This window comes from Rhineura floridana, chromosome 2, assembly GCF_030035675.1.
Source record: "Rhineura floridana isolate rRhiFlo1 chromosome 2, rRhiFlo1.hap2, whole genome shotgun sequence".
In the NCBI taxonomy this organism is placed as follows: Eukaryota; Metazoa; Chordata; class Lepidosauria; order Squamata; family Rhineuridae; genus Rhineura; species Rhineura floridana.
Genome location: NC_084481.1, coordinates 119,027,789 through 119,049,841, shown reverse-complemented (window position 1 = coordinate 119,049,841; position 22,053 = coordinate 119,027,789). Strand labels below are relative to the sequence as shown.

The window sequence follows — 22,053 nt, the reverse complement described above, 5'->3', positions numbered from 1 at the left end:
GTCTGGATACTAGCCAAAATGTTTCACATGGCCTGCCATATTTAATGCCATCATGAAAGAGGGTGAGCCTTTTAAAAGCTGAAGCTGTACTACAGAAATCCAGGAAGCCACTGCTTCTGAAATTCTGCTTGCAAAATGAGAAGGATAACACCAAGTATATTATAACAAGCAAAGCACCCTTTAATCTACACTGCCCAGTTCTTAAAATTTCCATCAGATTTTTTGGGCAAAAATTCATTGAATCAGCTATATTGCTTCCTCCCTTAATGCCTAGGTAGCTGAGCTGTTGACCTCTTTCATGTCAATCAATTCTAGTCCCCATTCTATTTTACCTTTTTGTAAAAGTTGTTTTATCCAGGAGAGAGTGCTAGTCTGTTTCACATCCCTACTGTCACAATGAACATAATAAAATGCTCTCATTTTGTGTTTGGAAGGAAACAGTATAGTAACAAATACTCATGGTAGTGTGCCCTCTCTTCAATATGGCTACATTCCAAGAAGCTGTTAAGTTGGACATATTGCATCCTTCAGACATATATAATAGTTATTGTTCTGAATGAACTTAACCCAGAGGCTTTCTCGGAAGCAAGGATATTTTACTGATCAATACAGGCATACACATAAACATGTCTATTGCTTCTGTTCTTTCTCAGTTTGAGAGAATGAAATAGTATGAGCATGCTCTCTGTTCAACAGTGAAAGCTTGTTCTATTTCCTTCTCCTTGGATCCCTGCTGTGCAGATTGCAAGTGATATTCTTTAGAAACTGCATCTGTGCAAGCCAGCTGCTTGAAATAAATGAAATTTAACAGACAAAGCAAAACGTTACCATGACCCACAACAGAAAGCAAGGCTATCTTTAGTATTTTCTTTTTCATTGCTTATTACAATAACTCTTTGGGGCATAAAAAGGAGCAAAAATTAATTGTACTGTTCACTCTTACCCCCTAAACTACAATTACTCCTCATTAAGCAATTAACCATACCAACTATTCAACTAAAGCTTCATTGCTTAATCCAGTTGTTAGAAGGGAAACTTTTGTCAAGTGTATCATGTTCTGCATATCACATATCATATCCACCTATCACAGATTTACCACTAGCATTTACTTATATTAGCTGGCTTTCTGGCTGAAAGCTCTTCACAAGAGAAGTACAATTAAATGAAACCCACAGAAACAGCACAGCAACTTGGTTGAGGAGGATCTATACCTGAGGGGCAGAGGAGATGCTTTGTATACAAATATTCTCTGCTTCACTCCCTGGCCTCTCCAAGTGTGGGTGGGAAAGGGTTTCAAAGTCAATGTAGAACAGACTACTCTAACTTGATGGCCTCCAGCTCCACCAGCACAATTGTGCTGGCTAAGACTGATGGGAGTTCAACACAGTTGGGAGGGAACCAGACTGGTGAAGCCTGGTGTAGACTAGTTGTCACCAATGTGGTGCCTCAGAGCACATATGAACCTGCAATGGTCCCCCTGAAATTAGGTTTGAAAGAAGCATTCCATTGTAGCAAACAGGTTGCAGTGTGTGCTTGGTTGTGGGGTGTGGCACCTACAACAGTTCTCGAGTTTGCAAATCTGCCATGGACCCAAGGAGGCTGGCTACCCCTCATGTGGGCAAGACTAAACTTAGATGGCCTTGGTAAACTGCAGCTTCTGAGGTCCCTAACTAATGACTACAAATAAATATTTATTTAGAAGATTGATAAGCTACTTCATCGAAGAGCTTTCTAAGCAATGTACAAATAAAATTATAGACACAGCTAAAATCCATACCAAAAAGTAAAAATTCATAAAACCATAATTAAAACACAGCTAAAAATCATTAAAGTTTTTAAAATAAAGGCAACTATATTATATGGCTGGTTTGGCTTGCAGAAACTAACAAGTTTTCAGTAGATGTCTAAAGCAATACACCTACCAAATGTCAACAGGCAGGGTGTTCTAAAGCACAATGGGCATTATGTGGCATTTGTAAAAATGCAAGGTCTGCAGATCAAAGTGGACAAAGATGCATATAGGAAAAGGTGATCCTTAAATAAATAGGTCCCAAGCCATTCTGTGAAAGATTTATGAATTATAATGAAAAATAAAATTTAAGAATACATTGACAACTTAGCACAAGAGTGTTCAAACCACTTAATGTATATTATCTTAATAAACTGTGCAACACTCTACTAAAGTATATCAGTATTATTTTTTCCATATTACAGATGGGGTTGAGAACAAGCTTTTCCCATATTCATTCTCGTAGGTTGAGTGTGTAGAGAGTTGGATCATTTAGGGCCAAACAAGGCACACACATTTATTAAATCAATGTTCACCAGTATGGTTGTAAAGCTGGATTTAACTTAAATGAGCATACGTGGAAAACTGTGAATCTCCTCAAGTTCTGTTGCTTTGTCGTTTCCTCTATTCTGCCTTTGATACCAGAAATGAGCCTGCAAGGAAGGTTCTGGTTCCCTGCCCTTCATATTTTAGTGTAATTAACCCCCACGCTTTATAACCAAACCAGTGTGTATGGCTTAATACACATTTTTTACACCAAGGGAAATCATTGTCGAGAGATTTGAACCAGAAACTTCCCATCTTATAGCTCAGACGCTTACCTTCTGCAATACATCAGTTCTGAACTATAACCACCATGAGGCTTCGGAGAAGCTGCCTGTGACTTCTGCCAGTGTCTCACGAGACCATCAGTATGGAGTGCATTGCATAGGATGCATTTTAATAAAGCCCTGTATACATGCATCTGCCTCAAATTCCCTTTGAGCCACCAAAAATCCCAGTCTCATTGAGTTATCTTTGTTATGAATGATATTTGTGTTGCCTGATGTGCAAGTTGAAGGGCAAGTACTAGTCAGCTGGTAGATTGCAAACATGAAGAAACCATGGCAGTAATCTAAGGGGTGGGATATGATTTAATCGCAACGCATTATGCTGATAGTACTGTTTAGGGGACTTATCTGCCCTGTACTGTAAGGTTTTAGGATGCCCTTTCATTGTGAAATGCCTTAGCATATAAGGGGTGGCCCCTTCCTTTAAATAAAATAAAGGTACCCTTTTTATTACATGGAAAGTCACCATGTGATTTTTATTGCAAAGAAAACATCAATTTAGAGTGCACTAAGATATCTTCCTAATTATTAAAAAGGCGCCTCCTTTACAAGGCACTTAACAGTGTACTGCAGGACTCACCCTCTCCTCATAGAATAAAACCATAAACGTTTTGTTACTGAACAAGTGTCTTACAGTAAGATCCAATGCATTGTTGTAATCCCATCTTGTACATCATTAGAAGCTGGAATGCCACTGGAAAGAGCATGTGGCAATTTTCCACTGCTAGCCTAATGCTAAAGTGACTAGGCGGTCACCTGGCTATTTGGGATTCTAGTATCTAAAGAGAGGCTTTCAATATGCTACAAATTAGTGTCCTAGGTACACCATTTGCTTTGCATGTAGAAAGTCCCAGGTTTCATCCTCGGCATCTCCAGGTATGGCTGGAAAAGAACCCTGACTGAAATCCCAGAGAGCTTCTACCAGTTAGTATATACAATACCGAACTAGATGGATTAATGGTCTGACTCAGTATAAGGCAGCTTGCTATTAAAAATGCAGTGTGTTAAATGTCAAAGAAGACAGGCCACTTGGGCCTATCTTTATATACTTAAATACCTCATACCCACTAGCTTGGCCCAGGAGAAATCTTCGCTACTGAGTCCAGGGGTTTACCAAAGATAGTTTCAGACATATCACAAATGGAGTGTACATCAGCTGTCAAATATGTCTGCCCTACTCAAAGCATTAAGATCCTCCGTGGCGCAAAGATCCTCCGTGGTGCAGAGTGGTAAGCGGCGGTAACACAGCCGAAGCTCTGCTCATGGCCGGAGTTCGATTCCAACGAAAGGAGGAAGTCGAATCTCCAGTAAAAGGGGTTGAGGTCCACTCAGCCTTCCATCCATCCGTGGTCGGTAAAATGAGTACCCAGCATACGCTGGGGGGTAAAGAAAGGCTGGGGAAGGAACTGGCAATCCCACCCCATATATACGGTCTGCCTAGTAAATGTCGCAAGACGGCACCCTAAGAGTCGGAAACGACTCGCACTACAAGTGCGGGGACACCTTTACTTTTTTACTCAAAGCAGTAAGATGTTTTCCAATGTATACTTCTACACCAATGGCAGAGCAGTCTATCCAGGTGTAATAGTTTTGAATTGACTTTGGGAGGGGGCAGTAGCCACTCTGATCAATGCTAAGACAGATAATGGCTATTGCTGCCTCCTGGTCAAGCAGTGCTGGAAGACTGTTGAAAGCTTTTTTTTAGTAGGGTGAGCTTAAAGTACATAAAAGTTTTTACCAGGCTGCGTCTGCTGCTTTGATCCCACTCACCACACTTGAAAATGCGGTGGGGCATCTTCTAAATGATTCTCTTATCCCCTGCCCTCAAAGCCCAACTCTTTCCCTGTACTTGTCCATCTTGGAAATCCACTGACAGTATATAATATGCATTATTTCTCCTTTGTGCAGGGCATAATTTGGTCATGGGTCAAAAAAACCTTGAAACAGAAGCATTACTTATCATATTCCCATGCCTCTGACCCCAGAGCCTCATATTTTGAACTGTTGCCACTAGATATGTGGGTTCAGTATCGTTTCTCTGCACAGATAAGATATGGATGAGGCTGCAGTGTCATGCCTAACTTTGGCTTAAGGTTTGGAGTCAAAGCATTGGGAAAATGCAGATGAAATTGTTGAAGTAATGAAGTAAAAAATAAAAACATTTCCATTCTGGCCAATTGTTCTCCTAAACAGTGTCTTCGTCCTGAAGGGAAAAAATAACATAAAAATAGTATTTTAAACAAAACAAACATTTTCTTTTATCAAAAGCACAGGTGACATTCTTATAATAGAAGTACAATAGCTGCACCTTTAAAAAATCAAATCCTATTTTGGTAAGCCCTATTTAGGCCCCACCCAATATAATTTTCTATTAATGCATCATTCTAAAATTAGTACAGTGAAAGAGGGACAATTTGGAAAACCATGGTTCTCAGCTACTTTATTGCCAATTTGCTAAAAACTTGTAAGTGAAAAATAAGAACTTACATTTTGAACATATGACCTTAAACTGCTTTTGGAAAAGCTTTCAGCATATAAGAACAAGTGTGAGAAAACTAATGATTGATGTCCAAATTTTCCAGCTGAGGGCTCTCTTCTGTTAGTAACATGCTATGCTAACACAACAGTTGTGCAAGATCCAGATGTATTCTATAAAGAAATGAATTCATTCCAGAAGAGCAAAACTTTCCCTCCTAAACTAAGCAGAACAGTGAAGTCTTCAGAGCCTGGGAAGGCTGTAGTTGTCAAGATTCCACTAGCTTAGGCCAATTTTTCTGTCTTTCTAAATTAGGGCTGGGGTGGGTTGTTTCATGTACAATGGTCAAACAAGAACTATTATAACAGTCAGATAAGTATGAGGCTATGTTTACTGCTTAATTCCTTGCTGGAGTTTAACCACATTTTCATTACCACCTTAGTATTAAATAATGATCAAAACCACTATTTTTAACAACTGAAGTTATCCACAAATTTAAAATGGATCAATTTATGAAGTCAGAGTATTTAGAATATTTGGTTATTAGATATAACATGCTAACCATTTTGCTTCTATTCACAAATTTGCCACTTCTATCTTTTCTGGATAAATATGTACTCTTACCTAGTGAAAAAGGAACAAACGCTTCCTTCTTGATAAACTGTCCAGAGCTGTCCAAAAACCTCTCAGGACAAAACATTTCTGGGTTATTCCAGTACTTTTCTTCAAAGTGTACAGAGTAGAGATTTGTTATTACTGTAGTGCCTTGAGGTATAGAATAGCCACGTACAACTGTATCCTTAGAAGTTGCATGGAAAATACCTAGTGGAGCTACATTACAGAATCTTAAAATTTCATGCAGTACTGCCTCCGTGTATGGCATTTTACACTTTTCTTCTAGGCAAGGTGTTTTGTTTGGCCCAATGACTAAATCAATTTCTTTATGAACTTGCCCTGTTGAAGAAAGAGCTTTGAGTTTATCAAGTAATGGTTTGGTTTAAAAAATTGGTGCCGATATAGTAGTTCTAAACAACTTAAGTATGAGATCTTTACATGTATTTGTAGGGCTCCTCCCCAATTTCATCTGAACATTTGCAGTTTGCATACAACTGAGCCACACCTACCACTGTCTCTTGCACTAGTCAAACTTTTCCCTCTGTACCTACACACTGTTTTCTCTGACCAGAAGCAGCTCTGTTGAGTCTTCTTATCCATTACCTACTACCTCATCATGTTAGCTGGTGATGCTAGGAACTGTATCCAAGATATTCTCCATGAAAAGCACGTTTTTCCTTTGCTAGAGCCCTTCCTCAGTGGCTGCACTGTAAAAACACATTTATCTTTTTTCTGTCCTCCTTCTGCTACTCTCAAAAAATGTAAATGAGATCATCTAACATAATAATCAATACAGCAGTACAATGGGTGTTTTGATGCAAACTACGCAGTACTTTCTTAGTATCCTGCAAACACGGGCCATCTTTGTGTATCTTCTGGATTTTACTTTTATCACTGCTTCAATCATTGCCTAGTCACAGAGGCAGCTAGGATGCACAGGCACCTGCTTATGTATAAACCTGGCTGTTTAGGTGGTACCTAAGAATGTGAAAATTATATATAATCTTGGGTATAGCTGGCATCTTAACCCCCCCCAAAAAACCACCCTGGTACCTCGGTCTCAAATATTTTTATTCTTGCCATGACTGCCTAACACTCTCACAAATGTAATGTCTTATTTGTTCTGATCGTATCTGACTCTTTATAGCATGTTGCAGCCAGTTTTTCATTTCATATGCAGCAAATACAAATTGCTTTCCATTTATCTTATAACTTATTAAATCCAGTCCATGTCTTACCCGGCCCATTTCACTAAAGGTACACATAGGACAAGACGTAAGCTAGCAGGACATTTATTTGAAACATATGAATGTTAAGTCAAGCCCCACATACGTGGAAAAAAATACTCAATATATCAAATCATTAAGATGTGAATTAAAATTTGTTACCCAAGCCCGTGTGATAGCAGTTAAGGTGCTGGATTACGATCTGGGAGACCAGGGTTCAAATCACCACACAGCCATGAAGGTCACTGGGTGACCTTCGGCCAGTCACTGCCTCTCAGCCTCAGAGGGAGGCAATGGTAACCCCCCTCTGAATACCGCTTACCATGAAAACCCTATTCATAGGGTTGCCATAAGTTGGGATCGACTTGAAGGCAGTTCATTTCCAATTTTCACCCAAACCCCCAAAGCAGAGAGTGACTTCTTAACCATATAAGCACCGAGTTTTTCATCAATGTACCTACCTCAACCCTGCAAAACATATGGATTCTTCATCTTTCAGTATATCTTCAATATACTAGCACATCAGTTTTCAGAAGGAAAGCATCCAAAAGCAACAAAGGCATACTCTAAACAGATGCACTGATTTTAATCTATCTCCTCTGAGTTTAATATTGGATATCACCAAAGGACATAGTATGGTTATAAATTGCATAAAGTGATGCAATGTTCATGAAGCCTGTGGGTTGAATGCAGATTGTGAATGGAGTGCTCCTTCTGGCTATGGAAGATTTCTGGTCCAGGAGAGGAATCTAGCTAGCTGAAAGGATGAGGTAGCATCTTTTTGTCAGTTCCCCCTTCCTGCTGCCCCCCCAAATCTTCTCTGAAAGCTTGGGGAACCCTCCAGAATAGCATGGACATAGCAACAGGGAAAGGAGAACTTGGTGGCTACGCCCTCTACCTCCCTTTTCTACCAGGAGGCACATCCTGAGGAAACTCCGTTCAGATGGGACTACTGCCAGTGAGACTACACTCTGGATCCAACCTAGTATCTTCAGCTCTGGTAGATTAACAGATGCTATCAATGCACTACTTGGAAAGCATACACTTAATCATAAAGACAAAATATCATGGCATATGACACTAACACTTACCTTGAATATTAGGATAAAGAGCCATGAACAACACTCCCCATCTTAGAACATTAGTTGTAGTTTCTGTTCCAGCAATTATAAGTTCTCCAACAGAGAAAATTAAGTTTTCCATTGTTAACGTAGACTCTGGGTCATTTTTATTTCTATCCACCTCATCTAAATATGCATCTATGAAATGTCTTGGTGACTGAGGTTTCCTATTCTGTGAGAAACGCTGAATAAGGTGGAGAAGAAAAGTATAGACTTCAGATGCATTTTTAAAGAGTTGCTGATGTTTTCCAAAAGGCAAGACACCAATCCATGGAAATGCATTATACAAAAATGCAGCAGCACTAGCCGCCAATTCAATGTTTTCACTAAATATTTCAATCATATGCTGAAATTCAGTGTCTTCATATGTAAATCGTTCTCCAAAAATAATCAAGTTAGTAATATTTGAAACTGCATTTGTTATCAAGTATTTGATATCAAAAGGCCTTCCTTTGTAAGTATCAATGGCCTCAAGGAAAATTCCTGATTCTTCTGATATTTTGCTTTCAAAGGACTTTTGACCATATCCAAAAATCCGAAAGCTTGTTACAGCCAATTTGCGATGTTCTATCCAACATCTGCCATATCTGGAGTTCAATAAACCTGAAATACACAAGCATCAATATGCTTAACCCATGATTTTACTTTCCCACTGCAGTTTTACATGCATGTAGAGACAAAATTCGTATCACAAATTCATTATTTAGAATTAATTGTACTGACATTTTTCTAGAGAAAATAACTTCAGAATTATTTCCTATGTTTTTAAGTGCAGACGGCATTACGCCCACTTAAAACTGAATTCTGATTGTGTGTTCATAGCATTTTGTGAACTACATGTGTATAAATTCACTAATAGGCAAAAACCCTATGCAGTTTAAGAATGTACCTATAGCCAACAGACATTTCTATCAAACTTTAAAAAGCAGGGAGATTGGGCAGCTATAGGGCTTATCCACATGGGAGCATTTATTCATAGGAAATATGCTGCTTTTATCATCGTAATAGGTTTCCAAGGTCCATACTTCATGCTCAATGGTAGCTTCAAATCTGTTGTTTTCCATTCATCCAAGTAGGTGTTCCTCTGGGAAGGATTAGTGTCGCTGTTTTCTTGTGGCCCCACTCTCTAATTTTACATTTTTACTCCCTCCAGTTGCTCAGTTACTGGGCATGTGCAAATGTTTTTGACCTGCGCAGTATTTCCACTCCCTCCTTCCCTTCCGCTTCCTGAAGTTTGGCAGCTGAAAAGAAGTGGGGTCATCTGCCCCTCCTTTCTCCACTACCCCTTGCTTTTTCTGAGTTAATTTTTCCCCACTGGAAAAACAAATCAATATAATATCAATATTTTAAAGAAAATATAAATATCAATATTGATATTTTCTCAAAATATCAATATTGATAGATATTTTCAGAAAATAACAATATTGATATTTTTGAGGCAACTTCTTAAAAAACCCACTTTAGATTTTTAGGAAAAAAATCAGAAACCAAGGGGAGAAGTTACTTCAAAATTCTCTCTGTAAAGATAGAGAATATGAGACAGAATGATAAAATCCAATTGCAGTTCCCACTGCTAGTTACAAGGAGTGAAGGTAGTCGGGAAGAAAGAAGAGCTGCAGCAAACAGTGAAGGGGGGAGGACAGAGCAGTCAGAAGTTGCTAGATAAAGCACTGAAAACAAAATGGAATTCATGGGAGAGTTAGTAGGAGGAGAAAGGGAAGTTGCTGAAAGCGACAATCTACCTGCCCACTAAAAACCATCGAAGCAAACCATCTTCAAAAACTTGTGGACTGGGGAGGAGCCATATTGTTCTAAACTTTTCATATTATCAGCAGATTGGGTTAGGACGGATTTACAGGGGGGAAACTGCGTGATAGCTTCTGTTTGCCAGTAACATCATGTGAACCATGCAAATTAAAAGGGAATGTCAGTAGCACTGCTGTGTAGATGAGCTCAAAGTGAATGCACCAGGGGAGCAGGAGACCATATGCTCAGAGGCACATGTTACCAAATTCTTCCAACAGGAAACGGATAGGACTGTGAAAGACCAAGCCAAATTGTGTTTGCATTTTTACACATTTGTAGGGCAGTACAATATCTCAGAAAGGTCAGGTCTCCTGCTCCTCTGGTGCATTCACTATAGCTCCCAATTTCCCTGCTTTATAAAGTTTGATAGAAATATCTGTTGGCTATAGGTACGTTCTTAAACTGCAAGGTTTTTTGCCTATTAGTGAATTTCTCTGCTTTTTAATCCGGGAGGTAAGAAATGGGATCCTGTGCAAGTTTGCTGAGAATGGATTGATCATTTGCATGCTTACTGAGTTCAGTGGGATTTACTCCCCTGCAATCATGCTTAGGATAGGTGAAACTGACCACAGGGGATGGGGAGGGGAGGAAAAGCAGGGGTGGGGGGGAGGAGGAGGGAGGAGAAGGGCAGAGGGGAAGAGAGGGAGGGGAGCAGGCAGGACGGCAAGGGGAGGAGGAGGGCAGGTTTGATCATTTGCATGTTTATGAGTTCAGTGGGATTTATTCCCCTGCAATAATGCTTAGGAAAGGTGAAACTGACCATCAGGGGGGATGAGAAGGGGGAGGGAGGGAGGAGGAGGGAAGATCGGTAAAAAGGGGGAGGTTTGATCATTTACATGCTTATTGAGTTCAATGGAATTTACTCCTGTGCAATCATGCTTAAAATAGGTGAAACTGCTCTGGTGGAGGAGAAAGGGAGGGAGGGGAGAAGATTGGGTGGGTGGGCACTGGGCAGAGGGAAAGCCCCTTTCCTTTACAAAAGGAAAATATGAACAGTATCATTGTTTTTCAGCATTTTCCCCACTTTTTCATTTTATAGCAGATGCATGTAATCTCCCACCCAAATTTAAACCAAAGCTGTCCCTGGTCACATCCACACCAAACATTTATTCCACTTGAAACAGTCATGACTTCCTCCAAAGAATCCTGGGAAGTGTAGTTTGTGAAAGGTGCTGAGAGTTACTAGGAGACGTCTTATCTCCCTCACAGAACTACACTCATTAGAAGAGGGGCTGGCTGTTAAACCACTCTGGCCACTGGAGCTCTGTCAGGAAAATGCCTAATAACTCTCAACACCTTTCACAAAATAAACTTCCCAGGATTCTTTGGGGAAGCCATGGCTCTTTAAAATGGTATACATGTATGGCGTGGGTGTGGCCTCTTGATTAGCCAAGCCAAACAGCTGTTAGTCTGGCTTTTAGAACACTGACAGTTGGTTCTTACTGAGCATGCCTGAGCTATCACAGACTTCAATGTTAAATTTCTTAAATTAATTTAACTTTTAAACTGCAGGTCAGAGTATGGGGCAAGGTCAGTAATAGGATTACAGGGACTCTGAACATAGCTGATTTTTAATTAATTTCAACAAATTATGAGATCACTGACAGTCCAACAGGGGTCTGGATTTTTTCCCCTCTTGTTTTACACTTTGAACTCTAGATTCTCTGAGTGTTTTATGTATCGCCCTGAAAACATAGAGGGTTGTTAAGCAAGCGTTTCTGAGTTCAGGACTAAGTTTTGTAAGATCTTGTTTTGAGATGAACTTATGGAAAGCAGCAGAATGGCATGGGGGATATTTTCAGTTTAACATGGCAGAATGTGAAAAATCCATGCTGGCTATAGTATATAGTCACTCTTGTGGCTGTATAATAATGTTTTAAGTGCTTTTTTGCCTTCCCCATTTCTCTGAAGTGTCAGGGCAGCTTTTTGCCAAGTTTCCTTTCAAGGAGAATATACTAGTGATTTTTGTAAAATGTTTAATTGCATTTAGGAAAGTTAAGCAGGGGGAAGAGGCAGATACACAGGTAGGCAGTGCTAGGCAGTGTACAAAGATTAACTATTTCTGTACAACCAAGGTTTTCTTGTGAGTAGACATGTTGAAAGTACCTTTTTGGACCCTCACCATCGTCTTTTTTGGACCCTCACCCTAGCATCAGTCCCCAACGGGAAAAAGCACAATCCTGCAGTTGCCCCAACAAGTCAGCTTAGTGACACCTTGCTCCAAAAGCTATTTCTCTTTGTTGGGTTGGATTCAAACTGAAAAGCTGTTTTATTCAATTCCAGCTCAGAAGCAGGATGTGAAACAAATTCAGAGGCTTAAAGTAACAGCCTCAGAAGCCATTATTCAGGACCTTATTATGTACCAGCCAGTGCCAGGCTATATAAAAACCTAAGATAATTATTTTGCAACAAAGCACAAGTCTACAACAGTACTTAAACTAGTTAAGCAATTAAGATCATGCAACATAAAAATAAATAGTGAAACAAAGTAAGAAAGACAATACTTTTAAAAAAAACAAAGTAAGGTTTTAGCTGCTGGGTGACAATAGTTTGCTAATAGTAACAAAAAAATATTTATTGATGGCTGGGAGCTAAGGAATTGAAATACTTCCCTGAATGGACAATTTTACCAGCAAGGTTTGGTTTGAGATCAGCATTCAGCCACTGTACATATAGTTAGAAAAAGGCAGTATTCTGTTTCATTAAATGAAGAAGTAGGGCGCCTTTGCTTGTCTTAGGCTGCAATCCAATACATATCCACTCAGAAGTAAGCTCCACTGGGTTCAATGGGACTTACTCCAGCTAAGCCTTAGTTTGGTTTTTTTAAAAAAAGAATTAAAGGCAAGTTTATTATGATAAAAGCAATTATAAATATTTTGGAGGACTGGGATAAATACAGATTTAAATAGCAGCTGATCTACCATCTCTGGCATCTGTAATTAAATATAACACTTTTAACGTTAATGTTTGGGGAACTTTGAATTGCTACAAGAACATAGAATTGACAGATATACAGATTTACATGTGATTTAAAAAAATCTATTGTGAATTAGTAAATATGAGATCTGAACATATTACCTTTATTGATATCTCAAATACAAAACTTCCTGAATACCCAGATGACAAATATTTAAAGGATTCAACAATCTTTTTCAAAAAATCAACGGCAAGGCAAAAATATTCTCAACTTTTTTTATTGGAGCTAGATGAAGGCAGTGTGGGGGCAGAGGACATATTACAAAGTAGGATAAAGATATGCAGAGTGAAATTGCTGATGAAAATATGTATACACAATTTTCAGCGGGTTTGAACACACGAGCACTGCTTTAAAGTGGCAACAAAATGATATGAAAAATAGAAAAATTATAAAATGGGTTTGGGAATGTGGTTTTGTGGCATATCCAAGAGAGACTTTATTCATATGCAATGAATAAAGATCTTAACCATTTCAGACTAGTCTAACAATTTCTGAGCAAAGTCCCTGGGAAGGTGGTTACCAACTAGGGCCCAGGTACTCTTTGAGGAGACAGATTTTCTAGATCCATAGCATTGTCCCCAATACACTGATGACACACATATTACTCCTATTCATCTTTTGTTGGTGAGGCAGTGAACATGCTGAATCAGTGCTTGGATGCAATAATGAACGAGATGACAGTCAATAAACTAAAGCTTAATCGAGAATGGACTGAGATGCTGTTAGTGGGTGGTTCCTCTGCCTGGCTGCGTGGAGTGTAGCCTGCTCTTGATGGAGCCATACTCCCTCTGAAGAAGCAGGTTCATAGTGTGGGGGGTCAATTACTGTCACTTGGGGCACAGGTGACCTCGAAGGCATGGAACGCCTTTCACCAGCCTAACCCTATTAGGACAGTGATAACTTGGCTACAGTAATTATGTTTTATTCTCAAGTCTGTTTATGTCCTCAAGCTTGGACTACTGCAATGTACTGTACATGCGGCTGACTTTTAAAATGGGTTGGAAGATTCAATTAGTGTAGAATGAAGCTGCCCAACTGTTGACAAGTTAGAGGTGAACAGATAATAAAACACCAGTTAAGTTACAGCTACATAGGCTGCCTGTACACATTCAAGTCCAATTCAAGTACTGGTTTTGACTTAAGAACTTTATGGTTCAGTACCTCAATATCTTCAGTTAACGCCTCTCTCAATACAAGACAATAAAGGAGAGGGCCTTTTCGGTTTTGGCTCCCCATCTGCAGAATGTTCTCCACAGTCAGGTCTGCCTTGCACCATCACTGGCATCTTTTCACCACCAGGTAAAAACGTATCTTTTCCCCAGGCTTTTGATGGACTATAATGCTATTTTTGCTGTTAGCGTGCTGCCAAAAGTTTTCAAGGGCAGTTGGGGGGGTGCTTTTATGAATTGTATGTGTTTTTGTAAGAATGTGTCAATATTATAATGTATTCATACTGACGTTTTTAGATATGCTGTAAATTGTTTCGAGATCTTTGTGTAACCAGCAACTTGCAAGAATTATTACTGAGCTGAGGCATTTTGAAAGTTGGTAATCAAACCAGGGTAATAATAAATATTAAGGCAAGATACAGCTCATATCAGAATTTTGTGATGTTCAAATGGTTATTTTATTTATTTATTTATATCCCACCCTTCCTCCCAGCAGGAGCCGTTATGTTGTCAAGAAGAGAAATACAGAGCCAGGTGTTAGATATATTGAAGTTGCATATTTGAGGGTAAAATGATGTCTTGAGCTGATTAAGTTGTTCTCTTGTTAAATTCTAAATTATTCATTGTTTTGAGCGTAGTTTATATGCTTTTTTATTTATATATGGTTTTTATTTATAGGAAAATTATCCAGAGCTGGCCAAAACAGATATATCCCTCAGGGTGCAATTGCTATCTTTGAGAACCTGATGCAGAACTAGTAGCCATGCTGTCTATCATATAAGTGAGTCTGCTTGCCCCAAATATGTTCTGCTATCGTTTGTAAATAAGATTTTACAAAGACACCTAAGTCTCAAGGGCTCTCTTGCCCAAAGGAAAAGAAATCCAATCTCTGGAGTTTTCACCAGTTGGAAAAATTTTGAACACTTACTAACATGGGGCTTGTTAACATAAGAGCCTGCTGGATCAGGCCAATGGTCCATCTGGTCCAGCATCTGTTCTCACAGTGGCTAACCAGATGCCTATGGGAAGCCCAAAAGCAGGACCTGAGCGTAAGAGCACACTCTCCTCCTGCAGTTTTTAGCAACTGATATTTGGAAGCATACTGCCTCTGATTATGGAGGCAGAACATATCCATCATGGCTATTAGCCATTGATAGCTTTATCCTCCTTGAATTTGTCTAATCCTCTTTTAAAGCCATCTAAGTTGGTGACCATCACTGCCCCTTGTGGAAGCCAATTCCATAGGTTAACTATGTTCTGTGTGAAGAAGCACTTTCTTTTGTCTGTCCTGAATCTTCTAAAAGTCAGCTTCACTAGATGTTCACAACAGAACATCTTTGGATGTGACCAAGATATATTTCTAGTGACCAAGATACATTTCAGAAACCAGGAAATCCCAACTTTTCTTTAAAGCAGTGATTCTCAAACGGTGCGCCGCAAGAGGTGACTAGGTGTGCCATGAATATTATGAAAGTATATTTTAAAAATGAGAAGAAACCCATTTGTATAGTTAATTTTATTCATAGTTTAAAATATATTAATATATTTTTAATTTTGTACATGAAGCGTGCCAGAAACTTTTTGTGTTTCACAGTGCACCGCAAACCAAAAAAAGTTTGAGAACCACTGCTTTAAAGGGTGTATTTTCAGCTCTTAATACTGTGCTTACAATGTTTGTTTATTTATTTATTGCATTTGTATACTACCTCATAGCCGAAGCTCTCTGGGCGGTTTACAACAATTAAAAACAAATATACAAATTTAAAAACACATTTTTTAAAAAAGCAATTTAAAAACATGCTAAAATGCTTGGGACAAGAGGAAAGTCTTGACCTGGTGCCGAAAAGATAACAGTGTTGGCAACAGGCGCACCTCGTCAGGGAGATCATTCCATAATTTGGGGGCTGCCACTGAGAAGGCTCTCTCCCTTGTTGCCAGACTCTCAGCTTCCCTATGAGTAGGCACCCGGAGGAGGGCCTTGGATGTTGAGCGTAGTGTATGGGTGGGTTCATGTCAGGAGAGGCATTCCATCAGTTATTGTGGTCCTAAGCCATGTAAGGCTTTATAGGTTAAAACCAGCACCTTGAATCGAGCTCAGAAACATACAGGCAGCCAATGCAAGCAGACCAGAATTGGTTTTATATGTTCGAACCGTCTGGTCCCTGTTAGCAATCTGGCCGCTGCATTATGCACAAGCTGCAGCTTCTGAACCGTCTTCAAAGGCAGCCCCACGTAGAGTGCATTGCAGTAATCTTACTTGGAGATTACCAGAGCACAGACAACTGAAGCCAGGTTATCCCTGTCCAGATAAGGGAGTAGCTGGGCCACCAACCAAAGTTGGTAGAAGGCACTCCGTGCCACTGAGGCTACCTGAGCCTCAAGTGACAGAGATGGTTCTAAGAGAACCCCCAAGCTACGAACCTGCTCCTTCAGGGGGAGTGCAACCCCATCCAGGACAGGTTGGACATCCACCATCCAGTCAGAAGAACCACCCACTAGCAGCATCTCAGTCTTGTCTGGATTGAGCCTCAGTTTATTAGCCCTCATCCAGTTCATTGTCGCAGCCAGGCACTGGTTCAGCACATTGACAGCCTCACCTGAAGATGAAAAGGAGAAACAGAACTGTGTGTCATCAGCATACTGATGGCAACGCACTCCAAAGCTCTGGATGACCGCATTCAACGGTTTCATGTAGATGTTGAACAGCATAGGGGACAGAACTGACCCCTGCAGAACCCCATACTGGAGAGTCCAGGGGGCCAAGCAATGTTCCCCAAGCACCATATTCTGAAGCCAACCCGCCAAGTAGGAGCGGAACCACCCCCACGCAGTCCCTCCCACTCCCAACTCAGCCAGTCTTCCCAGAAGGATACCATGGTTGATGGTATCGAAAGCCACTGAGAGATCAAGGAGAATCAACAGAGTCACACTCCCTCTGTCTCTCTCTCCACAGACATCATCATACAGGGAGACCAAGGCTGTTTCCATGCCAAAACCAAGCCTGAAACCCAACTGAAATGGATCCAGATAATTGGTCTCATCCAAGAATGTCTGGAGCTGGCCTGCCACCACTCATTCAAGGACCTTGCCCAGGAATGATACATTTCCTACCGGCCTATAGTTATGAAGATTTTCTGGGTGCAGGAAGGGTCTCTTCAGGAGTGGTCTCACTACCGCCTCTTTCAGGCATCCAGGGACCACCCCCTCTCGCAGAGAGGCATTAATCACTGCCCTGGCCCAGCCAGCTGTTCCATCCCTGCTAGGTTTTATTAGCCAAGAAGGGCAAGGATGCAGCACAGAAGTGGTTCCATGAACCTGTCCAAGCACCTTGTCAACGTCCTCAAGCTGTACCAACTGAAACTCATCCAAGAAATTGGGACAAGGCTGTGCTCTGGATACCTCGCTTGATTCACCTGCTATAACACTGGAGTCTAAGTCCTGGCGGATGCTAGAGATTTTATCCTGGAAGTGCCTAGCAAATTCATTACAGTGGGCCTCAGATGGTTCTACCATGTCCTTGGAGCCAGTGTGTAATAGCCCCCAGACAATTCTGAAGAGCTCCGCTAGTGCTTCAGTAAAAAACAAAAAAGATTGTGTGTTAAGACATACTGCCTTGGGATATACAATTACCAAAGCAAAATGTTGCAGTGCTTCCTATATGTATATTAACCTTAGCACAAAAATGAACATATATTACTCGTGTGTTCTAGCTGTTCCTCCCCACACCTGGTTGGCAGCAATGTTACTGTGTAAGAGAAAGAAATTGCCTGAGGGTTATTGTTGCAGCCGTCCTTTCCACTGTTTGTTACAGAAACCTATGAAGTGAGAAGAGTTCGATGGGGGCTTCAGAAGGACATTCATTCTAGGGAAGGATGGGGAGAACCTCCCCTCATTCATATTTTGGGTGCCCTTGTCCAGACTGCCTGCCTGCCACCAGTCAGCACCTCCTTAAAGTCCCATTGGTCCCAACTCCCCATACATACTTCAGAGTTCCCCCAAGTCTAGCAATACCTCCCTCTTGTGTGTTGGTGGTGCCATTTTTTGCAACATAAAACAATGGCATTCCCCACTAAAGATTAGAAATGGAAAGGCTAATTAGAAATATGGCCTAAGCATGAACAGCTTAGTAATGTGTAAACTTAAAGCAGCATCTGAGAAAGTTCAAATTCAGCCTGAAACTATCTTACAGAGCAATCCAAATGATGGGGAACAGGCGGAAGGGGGTCCAGCAGAGGAGAAGCTGGCAGAAAGCCCCACAGGATCCTCCTTCCGCTTGTGAGGCACCAGCCTGGCTGATCGCTGGCTCCATTGGGCACCGCACACACAAGCCAGCCAGGAAGCTCTGGCTCCCATGAACAGGCCTCCTGGGGAGTAAGCACTCCCTGTATGCCACCATGGAAATGTTTTTACTGCCCAAGCCTTTTGGCTGGCAGAGTTTCTGGGCAGATCAGGACCCAGGAAGGGCTCTGAATGCGAGGAGGATCTCGAGCAAGTGTCCTCCCCCATGACTCCACCCCAGCCACACCCCCAGAATGCCCCATTTTCAGGGTTTCTGCTGGCCCTCTGTCTGCCAGGCTGGCCATCCCCAGTGGACCGCTGGTGGCACCGCCACTCATCCGTGTTGGAGGGCTGCTGCTGGCAGAGGCTGGCAGTGCTGGGACCTGCCAGCGCAGCTGGGGGTGCACAGCATCCAACTCCCCGCAGCCCAGTGGAAAGGTGAGCTGGATTGAGTCCTTACTGTTCCTGGCTAAAACAGTCTTTATAAAAGGACAGTGTTTCCAACAGTGCATATCAATAGCCAGGTTCAACCTGGATTTCCCACTAATGCCCTTTGGAACAGAGCTTGAAGAATTTTGCAGACCAAGTCAGAAAGCACACATGAATGAAAATCTTTTTCAGGATTGTTCTTTAAAAGTAAGTTGGAAGACAGAATTACAAGCACATTTTTAAAGCAGATACCTAATGCACTAATAAGCCTCTATAAAAAACATCCATGATAATACATACCTCCCATTTTTGTCAGCTTCTTGAACAAAGGAAGAGGTGGCCTGTCTGCAAAAACCTCACTTTGCTGAACAAGGCATTCTTTTATTGCATCATAGCCATTCAGTACAATAGTTGATATTCCTCCAAGATCAAGACTAAATACCTTTAAAAAAAATTAAATTACATGTCACTTTCAAGAAAATGTCTAAAATAAGGTGAAGGAAGAAATACTACTATTTCCCCCCCCTTCAACTATGTTATTTCTTGTTCAGTTCATATAAGCATATCTATTATGCTACCCAACTTAGTTTAATGCTCACAAATATGCTAGGTAAGCGGCATGAATTATGTAAAAAGATTACTATTGCATAACAATACTACAGCTTGCCTTCATTCATAGATCATGTTATATGTCAATACACATTTTTGGAACTATCATACAAGATGCAGAATACAGTAATACCTCAGTCAACAAAGCCTCCAGGAAAGAAGCTCCTTTTAACAAAGTCTTTTTTGGGTGTGTGGGACGTTGGGGGGGGGGCACACACTCTGACATAGTCAGAATGTGGCTCCTTGTCTACCGGACTGTGGCTGCTGCATGCAGCTCTCAAGCATGGCTGGAATGGCGCTCCTTACCAGCACAGGCACCTCTGCAGTAAACAATGCTTCAGGTGTCCTGGAAGCAATGTCTACTGCAGACACATCTGTCATCTGTCAAAAAGGTCATCCTTTTTCCTGTCCCTGTGAACAGATGCTATTTTAGAGACATGTGTTATGATTTGTCAACTGTCATCTTTTCTCAGAAGAAACACAGTACCCCAATTTGTCCTCCTAAGGCCGCGACTTCTCTGCAATATAAAGCATCCTATATTTCTAAGACTTTTCTTTTTTTAAAAAAGCCTTTTCTATAGAGTAATCAGAAGGGGGCCTGTAGGATAGTGAACTGCCAGTAATATGACTGATTTTATGCATTTAGCAACTTTAAGTGTATTTTTATTTGCTGTAAATGCTTTTACCAAGATTTTCTAGCAGCCTTGGAAATAATTTTTAAAGATAAAAAGATGTGAGATAACATATGACATAAATATGACTGTCATATGTTATTTGTTAACATTTGTATATGCACAGTGTAGGTCAGCATGCCATCACTATGCAGCAGCAGGCAACATAAAGTTAATAAATCTTAAAGTTTAGCAAGCCAATACAGTGCTACATCACAAAGGAAAAGAGGTGTTTATTTTACTGAAGTCTTCCTTCCTTTATTGTGTACAATACTTCAAAAAAAGATACCAAGTTCTCTTAGCAATGTAGAAAAGAAAGCCCTCCAGCTCACAACTCAAACCTGAGTAGCTTTGAGGTGGAGCTACTTTAATACTACAGTTGCTAGCTTTGCTTACAGTGCCCAGAATGTAAAACAGGAACAAAGCCCTATGGCACTGTAAACATTCAAAAGAGTTGAGACAGAAACTTTTGAGGAGTGCAGCCATGACTTTCAGTCATGAAGTGTACGTAAAACAGAATTATTATTTTTTAAAAAAACTGTTGAACTTGTAAACTGTATTCACTAGCAGTATTAGCACCATACTGTACTAGTATGTCTGGCAGACAAGTTAGGCAGCTTATTGTAAAAGTTGGCAAGTGAACAAAGGCTTCATAGTCAGAATGTACTGCTTGGGGAACAACTAGAGGTCTGTGGTAGAGCATCTGCCTTGCCTATAGAAGATCCCAAATTCAATCCCGTCTCCAGGCAGGGCTGGGGAGAGAGCCCTACCTGAAACTCTGAAAAGTGCCAGTCAGTGTACAGAGTACGAGCTAGAGATGGACCAATGGTCTGACTCAGTATAAGGCAACTTCCTATGTCCCTTACCACTTACAAGTCTTGCATAACGCTTTCCTGCTTTACCATTCACATTAGGTTTGCCCTCTCAACAAATCTTGTGAGGTAGGTCGCTGTAATTCCCCATTTTAAACCCTAGCCTAATAGTGAAATCCTATACATAGAAACAAATCTGAGCCTTAACGGGGCTTACTCCATTTAACTCAATGGGACTTACTTCAGGGTAGGCATTTATAGGACTTTACTGCAAAAAGGCAGTGCATGTCCAAAAGCACGGGCAGAGATAGCAGAAGTTGACCCCGGCTCGCAAAGAACTAAGTGCAAACCTAAGTCTGCAAAAAGTTAAGATTCAGGCTTTACGTTACTCGTGTTATTAAGAAAAGCCTCGTTGTTTCAAAGAAGTTTCAGAACTTAATGTCCTAGAAACAGTAAGAAGTAGACCGATGGATGAAGGCGACGAAGCGCTTGGTCTCCCCAGGGAGACGGGTTGGTACATTGCACAGACTGCAGTTTCTCCCTTGCAACAGCCACCTCCGCTGGCTCTTTCCGACCGGTCGGCCCGTCCGCCCTGCCTAAGTACCTGCCCGTAGAGCTGACTCTGCCTCTTCATGTAGATGTGAGGCTGCTCGGAGGCCAAGGAGTGAATATTGCCGATGAGGGGCAGCCCCCGCGGGCCAGGCGGGAAACCGACCGGCCGCCTCTGCTTCAGCAGCTGCCTCACCACCAGCGACAGTACCAGCAGCAGGAGAGCAGCGGCACCTGCCGCCGTGGCTGAGCCCACTACTTGACCCCCGAACCACATTTCTCACAACCCACTCTCAGCACCTCCTGCGAGTCACAGGGCGTTCTCATAACAACATTCCTCTACGGCGTGCGGCGTCTCCTTATAGGATGCCAAGGGCGCTTATCAAGCGAAGGCGAGCTTGATTGGTTCATTCTCCGCGCCGCCTCCCGCTCTTTTCCCGGCACCTCCTCTCGCGCCACAGTTCTAAGTTGTGCCGTCGGAAGTTGGTTGCGAGGTCCGGGAGTTCAAGGGATAGTTCCAAACAAGGTCTCCTGCATTCCCCTGGTATCTCTTCCCCAACAACTCCACCCCATAGTCACGCTCTTTGTCCACAACTTTGCTTTAATAAGCAGCGAATCTACTTACATAACAGGTGACATTGCTGCAAACTGATTTGAATGGGGGCGGGGAAAGCTAACCTGAAAGCAAATTCAGGT

General features: G+C 41.3%; 1 protein-coding gene across 3 annotated transcripts; it reads right to left on the bottom strand.

Moving 5' to 3' along the window:
• Positions 1 to 641: 641 nt before the first annotated feature.
• LOC133377062 (vitamin D 25-hydroxylase) lies at positions 642 to 21,786 on the bottom strand. Of its 3 annotated transcripts, none has more exons than XM_061610299.1 (5): positions 21,658 to 21,786; positions 19,017 to 19,158; positions 8,028 to 8,660; positions 5,720 to 6,049; positions 642 to 4,822 (listed from the first exon to the last, which is right to left on the bottom strand). In XM_061610299.1, exons 1-5 carry the CDS (start codon positions 21,682 to 21,684, stop codon positions 4,644 to 4,646), a joined length of 1,311 nt encoding a protein of 436 aa, XP_061466283.1. In that variant the 5' UTR covers positions 21,685 to 21,786; the 3' UTR covers positions 642 to 4,643. The 3 variants fall into 3 exon arrangements, with proteins under 3 accessions (XP_061466283.1, XP_061466281.1, XP_061466284.1); XM_061610297.1 differs by having other exon boundaries at positions 21,413 to 21,757; XM_061610300.1 differs by lacking the exon at positions 21,658 to 21,786 and having other exon boundaries at positions 8,028 to 8,241; positions 19,017 to 19,100.
• Positions 21,787 to 22,053: the final 267 nt, after the last annotated feature.